General features: G+C 41.8%; 1 protein-coding gene across 1 annotated transcript in view; it reads left to right on the top strand.

Moving 5' to 3' along the window:
* Positions 1–16,383, top strand: part of LOC311248051 (uncharacterized protein) — a gene marked incomplete at both ends in the record, with an annotated part of 105,185 nt that overhangs the window by 54,250 nt on the left and 34,552 nt on the right. The window contains one exon of the mRNA XM_084339013.1: positions 2,707–4,271. Coding sequence (XP_084195139.1) covers positions 2,707–4,271 — 1,565 coding nt within the window. The remainder of the gene's footprint in view (positions 1–2,706; positions 4,272–16,383) is intronic.

The raw sequence follows: 16,383 nt of genomic DNA, 5'->3' as shown, positions 1-16,383 counted from the left end.
TAAACAATATCTTAAACATATGTTTTTCATTGCACCTTTTGAACTGTATAAGCATGTAAATATTTGCATGTAATTGGCTTTGCAGCTGAATGTATTTGTAGATGATAACATATGGTACACCTGTTGGAGTTCGGAGTGAACTATAGGGTGACGTCACCCAGCTGTCAAAAGATATAGGCGATTCGCGCTACGGCAGCAGTTTTCGAGGAGGTAGTAGAACACCGGCTCGCCTCGTTTAGGTGAAAATAAGGTTGTTTGTCTACCTTACTACGATAGGAAAGAGGTGTCCTTTGTGTTTTCAAAACATTTTGCTTAAGAATTATTGACCGCGGACATTCGAATCTGTGAATATCTTTCTAACTTTACCTAAATCTCCCGATTGCGATACAATAAAGCGAATCTTCTTCACAAAAATCATATTCTCAAAATAATCTGACGGGCAGATATTATTGCTGGCGGACCTATTTCAGCCTGCGAGTCGCCTATTGCCGACCACTGAACTAGGTTATCTGTTGGGTAACGTGCGTTTAGACAACACTATTTGGGACAGACCATATTAGGCTATTACTTCACATAAAAGATCATGTCTAAATGAAATGCACAAAACAAAAAATGTATGTATCATAACGTTGCCCTGGTATAGATCAGTGTATGCATGTATTTATTTATTCATAACGTTATACATATTCGTTAACGTTAGATCGTGCATGGCTTTTACATTGGAAAATGTACTTGTCACGTGGTTCCGTTCTCCATTCTTCACATCAAAAACGAAAGTACAGTATGTGGCATAAAGTGAAGATAAAGTATGTGTGTGTGTGAGAGAGAGAGAGAGAGAGAGAGAATGTGTGTCATCCTTTGATAATTTGGCAGGAAATGGGAGAAGAGGTTCATGTGAAGGGTTAAGTTCTACGTCACCAAAAAAGGGAGGAGCCTTCTAGGTTCATTGTTTACTAAGTGAAAGTAAACTGACTCGCTAGTCTACAAACATGGTTATTGAACAGAAACAAGTTACCTCTAGCCTTGTGAACTGAAGACACTAAAGGAACCGCAGGTCAGTTAATATGTATATGAATCTTCAGCAATGAATAATATTTACTATTCAGCAGTGGCTATTTCTGCTGACTATCGTGGTCTGCAGGTACAGTTCTCGTTTGGTTACATGTTGGTCCCTGTTTGATCCGAGGCCCTTTCGTGACTGTGATGCACCGAGTGAATACTTGTAGAGAAGGGTTTTGATAGAGAAAAGTGAGACAGACTTAATTGTAAGAATTTTACATGGTGGGACAAGGGACTGTGTTATAATGTATAATTTAATAACATATATATATACGAATCTAATCTAATAAACATGAGAGCAGAATGAAGCACTGTGCCTTGAGGTTTGATGATGATGATGAATAGTTTTATTTTCGGTCTTTGTTTACAGATAAATGAAAAACACACGTGTGTACTTTCAAAAGGAAAAGAAAAAAAATCACAAATCACAAATGTACATATTCAAAGTAAGCTCACACACAAAATCCAAACTCAATGACCGAAAAAAGGAATAGGCTGAAGCACATGCTTATTTTTGCCTATCCTTTACAATTCTTAAAAACTAAATATACTTTAATATAAGAGAAAATGTAAAAATATGCTGCAAGATAAAAGAAAATTCTTTAAGAGAAAAAAGAAAAGAGAAAATAAATGTTTGATGTTTTACTCAACTGTACTCCTGAATTATTTTATCCTTCAGGGCCTTTTTAAATCTCCCCTGAGAGGTACACAACTTCAACCCGTCACTAAGACTATTCCACAATTTAACTCTCAAAATTGAAACACATCTAGCTTTTACATTAGTTCTTACCTTTTTATATGTTTTAAGAATACACAACCCTCTTAAATTATACTTTCCTTCTCTTGGTTGAAAGAGACATTGAATACAAGCTGGTAGGTTCTTACTCTTAGCACGAAAAAATTATCTCCAAGGTTTTTATGTAAACCATATCTACACATTTTAATGTGCATTTAATGTGCTGGTTTCATTCAGAGTGGAAGGGGCAGCATTTCTATAAACCACGTCTCCATAATCCAAGATAGATAGACTACCCTTGTTCTGCTAATCATAGAGAAGCTGGTTCTATTCCTGTACAAGAATTATCATCAAGCCAGATGCCATGATATTTGTATTCTGTAACTTGTTCGATGACAAACCCATTCATATACGATATATGCAAATCATTGTAAACAATATCTCTAGCCCCTAGAGAACATTATTAATTTAGTTTTGTTTGCACAAGCTTATTATCCAAAGTGACTTACAAGTTCTGTATGACAAGTCATCAGGAAGGGTACAACTCTATCAGCTGAGTAGCTGTGTATCAAAGTGTTGAGTGCTACAGTGTAGGTTAATTTATTACGACAAGTGCATGACAGTAAGGTTAGTTAGGGTTAGATTTAATTTTCTTTATCCCTGCAGGACTTTTGTAATGGGTAAGAATTCTGATTGGGCTTTCCCAGTTTTCACATACTAGTCTCTCAGACAAATACTGTACTGTAGCTATGAAACCAACTGCAAATCCAGTGCTATATCTAGTCTATTTAAAAGAGGACAATGGTTAACTGTATCAAATGTATGACATTTTAAATTAAGATTTAATTATGTTGAATTTACAGTTACTTTAAATAGAAAATTAATGAAGAAATGTATTTATTATTTAACAGACATGGCCTCATCCAGCTATCTCTTTTCTGAAGAACAGTTCCTGTGCTCCATCTGTCTGGATGTCTTCACCGAGCCGGTCTCCATCCAGTGTGGACACACCTTCTGCAAGACCTGCATCACCAAGTACTGGGATAACAATGAACTGTACCAGTGTCCAATGTGTAAAAATACTTTTGATAAGAGACCAGATATCTTTGTCAATATTGTCCTATCAGAGATGGCACCTCAGTTCAGGAAGTCAGTTCAAGAGAGAAGCCCAGATCAGCAACCTGCCAGACCAGGAGAGGTGACCTGTGACTTCTGCACTGGGAAGAAGATCAAGGCCATGAAGTCCTGCCTGGTGTGTCAGGCTTCTTACTGTGAGATCCACCTGGAGCCTCATCAGAGAGTTGCAGCCTTGAAGAAACACAAGCTGATCAACCCTGTGGAGAACCTGGAGGACATGATGTGTAAGAAGCACGAGAGACCGCTGGAGCTGTTCTGTAGGACTGACCAGGCCTGTGTGTGTCAGTTCTGCACTGAGACAGACCACAAAACCCACGACACTGTCCCTCTAGAGAAAGAATACAGAGAGAGGAAGGATGAGATGAGGACACAAGAGGCAGATGTTCATCAGATGATCCAGGAGCGTGTGCAGAAGATCCAACAGATCAAACACTCGGTAGACCTCAGCAAGAACGAGGAAAAGAGAGAGATAGCAGACAGTGTCGAGGTCTTCACTGCTCTGGTGGCCTCCGTTGAAAGAAGTCAGGCTGAGCTCATTGAGGTGATTGAGGGGAGGCAGAAAGCAGCAGAGAAACAGGCTGAAGGCTTCATCAAGGAGCTGGAGCAGGAAATCACTGAGCTAAAGAAGAGAAGCACTGAGCTGGAGCAGCTCTCACACACTGAAGACCACCTCCACCTCCTCCACAGCTTCCCATCTCTCTCCACCCCTCCACCCACCAAGGACTGGTCTGAGGTCAGTGTCCACAGTGATGTGAGTGTGGAGATAATGAGGAGAAGTGTGGCTCGGCTGGAGGAGACTCTCAGTGAAGAGATGGAGAAGCTGCCTGAAGTCAAGCTGAAGAGGATCCAGCGGTATGCAGTGGATGTGACTCTGGACCCTGACACAGCACATCCAAAGCTCATCCTCTCTGATGACGGGAAAGAAGTAAAATGTGGTGTTACACGGAAAGACCTTCCTGACAACCCAGAGAGATTTAACCTGGCACCCATTGTCCTGGGAAAGCAAAGCTTCTCCTCTGGGAGATTCTACTATGAGGTTCAGGTTAAAGAGAACCCCAAGTGGGATTTAGGAGTGGCCAGAGAGTCCATCAACAGGAAAGGACGTATTGTGCTGGGCCCTAGAAATGGATACTGGACTATAATTCTGAGGAATGGTGATAAATATACAGCTGTTGGAAAGGAAGCCCTGTCCCTGAGAGAGAAACCACAGGTGATCGGGGTGTTTGTAGATTATGAGGAGGGTCAGGTCTCCTTTTATGATGTGGAAGCCAGGGCTCATATCTATTCTTACACTGGCTGCACCTTCACCGATAAACTCTACCCATATTTTAGCCCTTGCGTGAGTTCTGCCTTTGAAAATAGTCTAATAATCTGCCCTCTTAACCTCTTTAGCCCGAGTGGTCCGTCAGTGGACCGCAAATGAATAATGTGTCCGGGTGGCAGAATTCAGTACTGTATCTACAAAACCTTCTGTTTAAATCATCTTCAATTTATTAATTTGCTTAGCTTTTTGTACACGTGATCTCAAGAAGGTCCTGAACGAGCTCAGTATCAGTGTTTCATGTCTGGTCATTTTTAGCATGGTATTATTCACCGTCAAAAATGCAAAGAAAGATCATAATTTATATTCTCCTTTGTTTCATCACAATTTACTCAAGCCTAGTAACAGACACAGTATTTCTGACACTGTGCTTACATTCCCTGAGATCCATAGATGTCCCTAGATACCAATGTGGAAAATAAAACAACAATGACAATGACGGCAGACATTATACATATACATATATCTGTAATGAGGAAGTGCAGAGAACGTGGGAATACAATAAAAGGACAGTCTAAAGAGTGCAAGATTAATTTAATGCCTTTCTTCTGTTCTTGGTAACAGTCTTGATAGTGGTACACTCTTAGAATTAGGAGAGCCTGTACAACTCGTCTCCGACCATCCCTGCCGCTTGCTTGCAGGTGTCTTAATCAGTCCCAAAGGTAAAAACGCGACAGCAGCCTAACGGGACACCATATATGACCAGACGTCAAAATTAATATATTATAAATTGTAGCAAATTAAATAATAAAGAAAATAAGAAATGAAACATAAATACATCAAATATTACACTTACAAACTGAAATAACATATAAATGATGAAACCATATAATGGCCACAGTTACATACAATATGCTTCCCTCCCAGGCAGTGAGAGGCTGTTGGGTAGAGACTAGAGCAGACCTGGGCATTGTACGGCCCGCGGGATGATTCTGACCGGCCCGCGAAAGATTACATGATAATTAAAAAAAAATTAAAAAAAAAATTATTTTAATATATATATATTTTTTTTTTTTTACTTTTTACTTTTTTCTTTTCATGTCAATGTTCACACGCACAATATACGCTTAGGAGACATGCTCAGAAGATGTTGGTTCTCTTTGGCTTCACCTACATATGTGAACAGACATTCTCAGTCATGATGTTTACCAAGTCCAGGTACAGATCCTCTCTCACTGATGAACATCTGGCAGCTGTGCTTCGCATCTCCACCTCAGACATGCAACCTGACTTTGATGGACTTGTTAAAGCTCAACAGAGACTGGATTTCTCACACTGAATGAAAAAAAAAAGAACTGAAGAACACTAAAATGTGGAAATATAACAAGTGAAATGGGACACTTATATATTTTTTTCTTTTTTTTGCACAGTTCTGAAAACATTAAATGTTTAATATAGGCATGTAAAGTAAAAAAGGCTACAAAACTGGGACACTTTTCTTTACACAGTTCAGTGACATGTCTTGTTTATTTTTGCTATACGATGATGTGATGTCTTTAGAAAGCTAAGAAAATCATTGTTTCAATAGTATATGAAACTCAAAATGCCCTTGTTATTAATGTTTCACATTTTGTTTATCATTTTGGAAATAAATTCTATTTGAATAAATTATATTTTTGAAAGCTAACCTCACCTTTTAATTGCCAAATAATAACATACACTCTTACCAGGGGTCAAAACAATGCCATTTACTGCTTTTTATATAGAAATAAAATGTATATTATGCATAATTGAGTTTGGAATTTTGGCCCGGCCCCCCAACATATTTTCAGTTGCTCATTCAGCCCCCTGGGAAAAATAATTGCCCACCCCTGGACTAGAGGCACTGGGGGGGGAAGTGGAATTGCTGTCCATGCCTTTAACCAGCAGGGGGCAGTGGTGTATCACAATAAGAATGCCAACTATACAGTTACGCATTTGGAGCACTAGGTGGCACTGTAGATATTCAAATGACTAATGCCCTCCAGTAGGGAGAGGGAGAGTGAGGAAGGCAAGGGGAGAAGGAGAGAGAGAGAGAGAGAGATTTCATTCAGAGATCATCTCTCTCTTCTGATTTCTCTGTTTGGCTTTGGCAATATGTTTCCCATGTCAATAGAATTTAATTGAATAGAGAGAGAGAGAGAGAGAGAGAGAGAGGGGGGGGGCAAGGCAGAGAAGAAGAGGGGGGTTGGGAGGGAGGGTGTTTGGATTATGCTTTTTTCCTCCTAACAGTTTTCCAATCCTGTCCTGCGCCAAGTAATTTCACAGTGACTTGGCAGTTGACTCGCAACTGTTAGCAGCCCTAGTCAGACGATTTATAAACCTCTCTGCTATGCTTATTAACAGAGCCGAGACAATGATAGGCTTATTTTTGTAAGAGACTGTCACGACAATCAAACACACGCACCATGGTTTTCAATCGTTATTACCACTTTAGTCTCAGTGAAGGGCCAGCAGTACATTAATGCAGTTAATCTCATGTCTACATCCGGAGTTTCCTTTCATTTAAAGGGAAAATCCACCCTAAAAGCAGAGTTTACCTTGACTTTCACGTTCCAGTGATCCTTGTGGAGTGTGGACAGCTCGAGTCAGTGTCTATAAACACGAGACAACTGACCAAACAACCGTCTCTCTCTCTACACTGGAAATCAGATCTAGATGATTGTGACTGGTTGAAGAAATTCAAAACAACCTGGCATGTTTTCCCTCCTCTATTAAAAGATAAGATAAGATATTCCTTTATTGATTCCCTTGTGGGAAATTCAGGCATCATAGCTGCATGGGGGAGGGGATGAGAGATACAGGTATGGGCAGCCAGGGTAATAGTAGAAGATATAAATACAGGCAATAACATTATAGTACAGTAGAAAAAGTTAAAGTAAGCAGTGTAAACAATATAATTAACTCTGAATATACGTATCTGAGCAAGTAGGCGGTGTGATCAAAGGTGCGGATGAGGGTCTGTATGCCCTATCAGTTATATTATACGTAATCTGAATATATACTATGAGTAAGTAAAGTATACATACAGTAACCATACTGTACACACTAAGACCCTTCTCCTGCACAGTGCTAGACGTGGCGTGAAGAAACGTCTGGGCAGAGTGAGACTGAGGGCCCTTTCTCACTCACTCATTCTGTCCGTACCGGTCGCGTACCGTCCTCATTCCGGGTCAGAGTGCGAACCCCCCCCCCTCTAGTTTGTGTACACACTGCAGTCTTGGTTCGCTTCGGGTTCTGTTTACGGTTTGCCTTTTGAGCGTTTACGCTTGCCGTAGGTGATGATGTCACGTTCGAAAATGTAAACGTCTTAACACGACTGCGGACTCTGGATGCTGATATAAAATGAACAAATTGCCAATAAATATGAAGTTATATTTGAACCTCTGTTGTCAAGCCTTGTCAATATAACCCACCCCATTTTATCACGAATGGATGGTGTTGTAGAGTCCGCTTTTGAGCGTTTTAACGATAGTGCTAAGCTAACGGCTGCAGGAATGAATGAATGAAAACTTTATTTAACAGATTGCAGAATGGGTACAATACAGTACGGCTCAATACATACAATTGTTAAGGGGATGCAGACCTGAGAAAGACGTTTGTCTTGTTTCCATCAGGGTCCCCCATTTTCAATTCATATAGACATTTATGACATACACAACATACATGACATTTATGGCATAGGGACATATAGGTATTTAGTACTGATGCATTTGTGACATAAACGGTATTCAAATATGCAGTACTGTTACCCCTAGATCCTGACAGAGTATATACATATGATGGGGAGGGGACTGTACATTAGGAGGGGGTGGGTGGGTGGGAGAGAAATATACATACGGCGGGGAGGGAATATATACATGCGGTGGGGAGGAGACTGTCTATTAGGAGGTGGTGGGGGTTTTGGGCATTTAGTTAGCTTAGCCTTTACTAGTAACATTGCTGCATCGATTATATGCATTATATTGAATGTCATTGATCTACTGGTCGACCACGGCCGACTGGTTGGGCACCACTGGTCTAATAGAAATAAATGCATTCGAACAATGTATAGACATAGCAATGGCAAACAAAATTGCCAGGCCTAACCGCCCCCACTGAGACCACCTATTTCACCGGCCCCGGTTCAGCGCCCCCGGGGACGAATCAGCGGGGGGGCGGGGACGGGGGACAGCGTTCTCACTCAGACAGACACACCCTTTTCTGATGCGAGCCGGGTCTGATTCGACACAGAGCAGTGAGTGAGAAAGGGCCCTAATACCTACTATAGGGATCAATCTGCTGCTCCTCTGAGCAGTGTGTACTGTACTGTACTGTATACAGTATGCAGTAGCCTGGAACAAGGCCTTGTGTCATACAAAAGATTACAGTAGCCTATAGAGAGACTGGGATTAGGACATTTAAACCCCAGACACACCAGGAAACCCCTCGGATAGCCTACAAACCCCAATCCAACCAGTAAACAACAGCAGGGGGTGGGCCTGGGGGTCAAGCCCACACATTGTTTACACTTTACCCCGTGTAGCAGAGGGGTATTTAGAGGGAGGGGGGCTCATCGCCTTGTTAGCATCAATTATTCAATTCCCTCTCGATTTCTACAATTAGAGGCCTTTCGCTCTGTGTAATTCTCTTTCTTCCAACATGGCTGATGTAACCTGCCTTCTGTCTGTCTGTCTGTCTGTCTGTCTGTCTGTCTGTCTGTCTGTCTGTCTGTCTGTCTGTCTGTCTGTCTGTCTGTCTGTCTGTCTGTCTGTCTGTCTGTCTGTCTGTCTGTCTGTCTGTCTGTCTGTCTGTCTCCTAAGGTAGCCTATGGAAACACTAAATTCTACTCAAGTACCAAAGTATTTTTGATAATGAATGTACTTAGATAGTGCATGTAAAGGTACAGTACGCAGTTCATACAATGTTTTCTGTATTTCATTGTTGTTTCTGCACGTAGTTTTCCTAAAAAAGGAGGCCTTGCACTAGGGGTGTAACGGTACACAAAAACCACGGTACGGTATGTACCTCGGTTTTGAAGTCAAGGTTCGGTACGGGTTTTCAGTACAGTGGGGGAAAGTTTGGCTTTCCATGTTCCACTCAGGGGTGATGTAGTGTGCAGTAACTAATTGTACTTGTAGGGCTGTCAATGAATATTCTATATTGAAATTAATAATCGACTTGTAAATAAAAAATAAAAATAAAAAATTATTATATTAGATTGTGAAAAAAACAGCCCCCGGTGGGCGGTCGTTAGTGGTTAACATACCGCTGTATTCGTTCGGTACACTACACAGCCGTTCGGTACGGTGCGGTACACACTGAAACGGTTCGGTTCGGTACGGATACGTGTACCTTTACACCCCTACCTTGCACGGAATGTTTGCGTAGTTCTCTCTCTTTCAACATGGATGCCTGTAACCATTGGTAACAACTTTCGGAAGAAAATGCCTGATTTCTGTGCCGTGGCCCGTGGTAGAGCAGGTGAAATATTGGAAAAGCAAGATGGTGTTGTGACTTATTTACGAGACACCAAATTATAAAAAAATTTGTTGATATATTTTTCACGTAGCATTTGCTGTTTCTTCCAAGGCCTTATCATTTCATCCCTGCTTGTCGTCTGTACGGAATGAGTAGAATGACCGGCATGGACCCTCCATGTCAGAAGAAACAGTTGCTATGTGCAGAAAAAACGGTTGCAATGTGTTGATATATGATAAATATATAAACAGATATGTTGTAATTTGCTGTCTTATTACTGGATCTTATTTTTTTTTGATCCACTTTTTTTTCTCTTTTTCTATTTTTCTCCCATCCCAATTTAGCTGTGCCAATTCTCCCCTCCCCTGAACTGGCCGGTTGTAGGGAGGATAGAAGCCTTGCATCACGTGTCCCCTCCGATACACGAGGAGGCAGCCTGTCACATCTTTTCACCTGCCAGCGCGGACTCTCATTAGCGAGGTGTAACGTGTGGGAGGCTCTCACTACCCCCGCCATTTTCCTGTCTCTGCTGTGCAGGCATCCCCCAACCGACCTGTAGGAGTCGCTGTCCACAACGTCCAGATTACCACCCATCGACTTCCACCCGCTAACTCTGCCAATTGAGTTAGTATGACGACTGGCCCAAGCCGGAGGCAACGCCGACAGCCGGAGTCGAACCCGGTGTCTCTTGCGTTGGTGACGAGCGCAATGTCCGCTGCGCCACCCAGCCGCCTCTATTAATATTTGTGTGTTTTAGGGCTGACCCCTATTAGTCGAATAGTCGATTAATCGATCGAAAGGAGCCGTAGTCGACTGCCAACCTCTTAGTCGAATACAAAAAAATATATATTTAAATTCTATTTTCAATTTTTACAATTTAAAATTTGTATCATTCTTTCCAAAAGAAAAGAGGCCACGCTAATGGCACGCATACCAGAGGCTAACTGCCTAAGAAAACAGGCACAGAGGCACTGAAAGAGGATTTCACCCATCTAATGAACACATTAGACTAGACAAAATAATATCAAGATGTATCCATCAGTGGACCAATTGCATGCTTTCGCAGAGGACAAGAAGCCATCCGTCGACTCCTTCAGACATTAAGCACCCCCACAGCCCAAATCGAATGATAAAAAAATATATATACTTTTTTTTCTTTTTTTTTTTTTTTTATAGTTGACCATCGGCTAATTTCGGCCAATCAAAGTCGACTATCCAAATCTTTAGTCGGGGACAGCCCTAGTGTGTTTGTATGTATGTGTGTTTGCTTGTTTCTGTGTGTGTGCGTTTGTGTGAGTGTGTACAGTGTGTGTTTGTGTATGTATGTGTGTGTGTGCATGTTTTCACATACTGTATATCTCTGTGTTTTTATGCGTGTTGGCTTGGTTGTGTGTGTGTGTGTGTGTGTGTATGGTTTGATGGTAGTGACTCTCAATGGTAGTGACTCTGTGGGAGTTAAGCCTCATTATGGTAGTGACTCTGTGGGAGTTAACTCTCATTATGGTAGTGACTCTGTGGGAGTTAACTCATTATGGTAGTGACTCTGTGGGAGTTAAGCCTCTCATTATGGTAGTGACTCTGTGGGAGTTAACTCTCATTATGGTAGTGACTCTGTGGGAGTTAAGCCTCTCATTATGGTAGTGACTCTGTGGGAGTTAAGCCTCACATTATGGTAGTGACTCTGTGGGAGTTAAGCCTCTCATCTCATTATGGTAGTTACTCTGTGGGAGTTAAGCCTCTCATCTCATTATGGTAGTGACTCTGTGGGAGATAATCCTCTCATTATGGTAGTGACTCTGTGGGAGTTAAGCCTCTCATTATGGTAGTGACTCTGTGGGAGTTAACTCTCATTATGGTAGTGACTCTGTGGGAGTTAAGCCTCTCATCTCATTATGGTAGTGACTCTGTGGGAGTTAAGCCTCTCATTATGGTAGTGACTCTGTGGGATTTAACTCTCATTATGGTAGTGACTCTGTGGGAGTTAAGCCTCTCATCTCATTATGGTAGTGACTCTGTGGGAGTTAAGCCTCTCATCTCATTATGGTAGTGGGCCGAATAAACCTATGATCCTTTGCCTAAATTGTGCTGAGCCAACTGACATCGACTGCCAAACACACATGACGAGGGGACACTGCGGTCTGAAGTGAAGTGCAGCACAGGTGCCACGGCTCATTGTAAACCTTACATCTAGTAAAATATGGTAATATAATGTATATTATACAGCGGGCAGCGGTGGCCTAAAGGTTAAAGAAGCGGGTTTGTGACTGGAAGGTCGCCGGTTCGATTCCCCGGACCGGCAGGAAAAATCTGGGCTGGGGAAGTGAATGAATAACTCTCTCCCATACCCTTAACACCAACCGCTGAAGTGCCCATGAGCAAGGCACTTAACCCCCAACTGCTCCAGTGGAGTTGCTCAGTGGCCAACGGTGTCAGACTGTGGTTGTACTGGGCAGCTCCCAGGTGTGAATGGAACTGTGTGAATGTGAAGCAGGGCGTAGTTGAAAAAGTGCATCCGTGCACAGCGAACCTACCCTGGGTAAATACATTTAAAAAATATTTAATTAATTAATTAATTAATTAATTAAAAAAAAGTTATAGTATGGAGTATTGGATTATGTCATTATATCCTCAAAGCCTGTAAAATGTGGACATAGAGTATTGGATTATGTCCTACATTTTCCAAACGTGAAGAATTTGCACTAGTACCTCTTCCAACTCATTTTTGCATTTAGTATTTTTGCATTTTGTACATTTTAGTTTTGTGTATTTTGTATAGTGTTTGGTCTTTACTCTTTTCCTTTTTTACAATCCTAGGAGGGTCATGCAGAACCAAGCATTTCACTATAATGTACCTAGTACCTTATATGTGACAAATAAAACAACTTGAAAACTTGATACGTACAGTAGAATGCAACATAATTGGATAATATCCCCAAATTCTATTCTCTAAAACCTCCAGAATGTCGAAATAGAACACAGAGCTAGTCCTGGATCACGTCCAGAAGGTTCTGTTCCTACACATGGTTAGAAGGTGGGGATTTTGTGAGACCCGGACTGGTCACGTGACTTTTGATTACAGGTTGTCCAATTGGATTATAGGTTGTTGTACGTTACACCGTATGTTTCAGAGACGCTGTCGCAACGTGGAGGTTGTTCAACCACAGAACAACCGAACTGACGAAACATTTAAATGTCATCCCGTATAAATGCATTCCCTAACCGTGTTATACTAGAGAGTACTTTAAAAGAGTACTTGTATACAGTATGCAATCTGAAAGTTAGGTTTATGTAGAGTTATTGTCCCGCTGAAGTACCCGTTACAATCTACTGTGCATGCCTAGCATTATTCGAGGTTTGCTCAATGATCTTTCATGGAAAAATCAACCTCAGCTGGTACAGCTTTCGTTTGCAGGCCTTGATGTCGACAGCGTGTATACTTGAAAAAGACCGGAAGGGTCGGTCGGAACGTTGTATCTACTGCTATTATTTGTCAATTAAAACACCTTGGAGCATCAAAAGTGAGTTGCGATCCCCGCTTTGTTTTACGACACACAGGAACACACACACACACACACACACATACATTGGGTTCGCAGATGAAATGTCCTCTCTGCGCTTGAACCTCTCTCTTCCTTCCGCCCCCAAGGGAAGCCGGGAGCAGACACGGGTTGCGGCGTGGGGCCGCGCCCGGGGACCAATCCAAGTGCTCCTGTCCGTCTTCGTTAGCGATCTGATCTGCATGTTTTTCCATTGGGTTTATCTCTTCTTTTGGACAGAACATGCAAACTCCACACAGAAAGGCCGGGGAGATACCCCACCTGGGTACCTGGCAACTCAGGAGATACCCCACCTGGGTACCTGGCAACTCAGGAGATACCCCACCTGGGTACCTGGCAACCCGGCAGCCTGGTCCCCAAGCAGGAATCAAACCTTGCTGCTGTGAGGCGACAGTGTTAACCACTACACCAAGTACAAGGAGTATGTGATGTGATGGCCACGTCAAATACAGGCCGCTGCTACACTGATCCATCAGCGAACGGAGAGAAAATGGTCAGAATGAGAGGCAACGCCCAAAGCGTCATGGCAACAGCCTCACAACAACATAGTTGACAGACATACAGATATACACTGTTGAATTCAGAATGTGTTGTTGATGTTTTTCTCTTGGTTAAAACCAGGACGGTTTGGTATGAATGTCTGTCTGTCTGTCCGTCTGTCTCTTTCTACCTCTGCCCGTCTGTCTCTCTCTCCCCCTCTGTCTGTCTGTCTGTCTGTCTGTCTGTCTGTCTGTCTGTCTGTCTGTCTGTCTGTCTGTCTGTCTGTCTGTCTGTCTGTCTGTCTGTCTGTCTGTCTGTCTGTCTGTCTGTCTGTCTGCCTGTCTGTCTGTCTCCATGTCTCCCTCCCTCCCTCCCTCCCTCCATCTGTCCATCTCTCTCTCTCTCTCTCTCTCTCTCTCTCTCTCTCTCTCTCTCTCTCTCTCTCTCTCTCTCTCTCTCTCTCTCTCTCTCTCTCTCTCTCTCTCTCTCTCTCTCTCTCTCTCTCTCTCTCTCTCAGTCTGTCTGTCAGTAACAACTTTCAAAAGAAAATGCATGATTTCTGTGCAATTGTAGAGTAGGTAAAACACTGGAGAAGCATGATATTACTCTTCTACTGTAAGACACCAATTTATAGATTTGTTTTATTTTGTTTCTCATACTGTATATCAAGACATAGCAACCGTTACTTTGCACATAGCAAACCGTTACTTTGCACATAGCAACCGTTACTTTGCACATAGCAACAGTTACTTTGCACAAAGCAACAGTTACTTTGCACATAGCAACCGTTACTTTGCACATAGCAACCGTTACTTTGCACATAGCAACAGTATACTTTGCACAAAGCAACAGTTACTTTGCACATAGCAACCGTTACTTTGCACATAGCAACCGTTACTTTGCACATAGCAACCGTTACTTTGCACATAGCAACCGTTACTTTGCACATAGCAACAGTTAATTTGCACAAAGCAACCGTTACTTTGCACATAGCAAACAGTTACTTTGCACATAGCAAACCGTTACTTTGCACATAGCAACCGTTACTTTGCACATAGCAACCGTTACTTTGCACATAGCAACCATTACTTTGCACATAGCAACCGTTACTTTGCACATAGCAACCGTTACTTTGCACATAGCAACAGTTACTTTGCACATAGCAACCGTTACTTTGCACAAAGCAACAGTTAATTTGCACAAAGCAACAGTTACTTTTGCACATAGCAACCGTTACTTTGCACATAGCAACAGTTACTTTGCACATAGCAACAGTTACTTTGCACAAAGCAACAGTTTAATTTGCACAAAAGCAACAGTTACTTTGCACATAGCAACCGTTACTTTGCACATAGCAACAGTTAATTTGCACAAAGCAACAGTTACTTTGCACATAGCAACCGTTACTTTTGCACAAAGCAACAGTTTAATTTGCACAAAGCAACAGTTACTTTGCACATAGCAACCGTTACTTTGCACATAGCAACAGTTACTTTGCACATAGCAACAGTTACTTTGCACAAAGCAACAGTTAATTTGCACAAAGCAACAGTTACTTTTGCACATAGCAACCGTTACTTTGCACATAGCAAACAGTTACTTTGAATATAGCATATAGCAACCGTTACTTTGCACATAGCAACCGTTACTTTGCACATAGCAACCGTTACTTTGCACATAGCAACAGTTACTTTGCACATAGCAACAGTTAATTTGCACAAAGCAACAGTTACTTTGCACATAGCAAACCGTTACTTTGCACATAGCAACCATTACTTTGCACATAGCAACCGTTACTTTGCACATAGCAACCGTTACTTTGCACATAGCAACCGTTACTTTGCACATAGCAACAGTTACTTTGCACATAGCAACAGTTACTTTGCACATAGCAACAGTTACTTTGCACATAGCAACAGTTACTTTGCACATAGCAACAGTTACTTTGCACATAGCAACAGTTACTTTGCACATAGCAACAGTTAATTTGCACAAAGCAACAGTTACTTTGCACATAGCAACAGTTACTTTGCACAAAGCAACCGTTACTTTGCACATAGCAACAGTTACTTTGCACATAGCAAACCGTTACTTTGCACAAAGCAACAGTCAATTTGCACAAAGCAACAGTTACTTTGCACATAGCAACGATTACTTTGCACATAGCAACCGTTGTTTCTTCCAACATGGAGGACAAATGGATATTGTAAACATTCTGTGAGAGGCTTCTGTTGTCTCCGGTTAGTATAAGGAGGTAGCTTACCAACAAGGGCCTTAAAAATGAACAAATACCAGTTTGATTATTGAATATTGGAGCTTGTCTTGTATGTTTGTACAAGTCCACGTCTCTAGTCCTTTGTCCTGTTTACTTTTAATGTTGTATGTTATGATGTAAGTATTATGCTGCACGGTCACTATGTATGTTTTTTGTGGACCCCTGCAATGCTGTAGCCACAGTAATTGGGTATCCTAATAAAATCAACTGAACTACTGTGTAAGGACTATAAAATTGCAGCTGTTTGCCGTATTCATGCCTTAAATTGCCCCTTGCGGGACAAATAAAGTTTTTTTTAATTGAATTGAATTGATTTGAATCCCCTCACCCAGCCCAGACTGTACTGGCCTTCACCACGTTATTCTCCTTACTTTTTCAC

This window comes from Notolepis coatsorum, assembly GCF_963971535.1.
Source record: "Notolepis coatsorum genome assembly, contig: SCAFFOLD_323, whole genome shotgun sequence".
Lineage (NCBI taxonomy): Eukaryota > Metazoa > Chordata > Actinopteri > Aulopiformes > Paralepididae > Notolepis > Notolepis coatsorum.
This window is presented reverse-complemented; position numbering and strand designations above follow the sequence as displayed.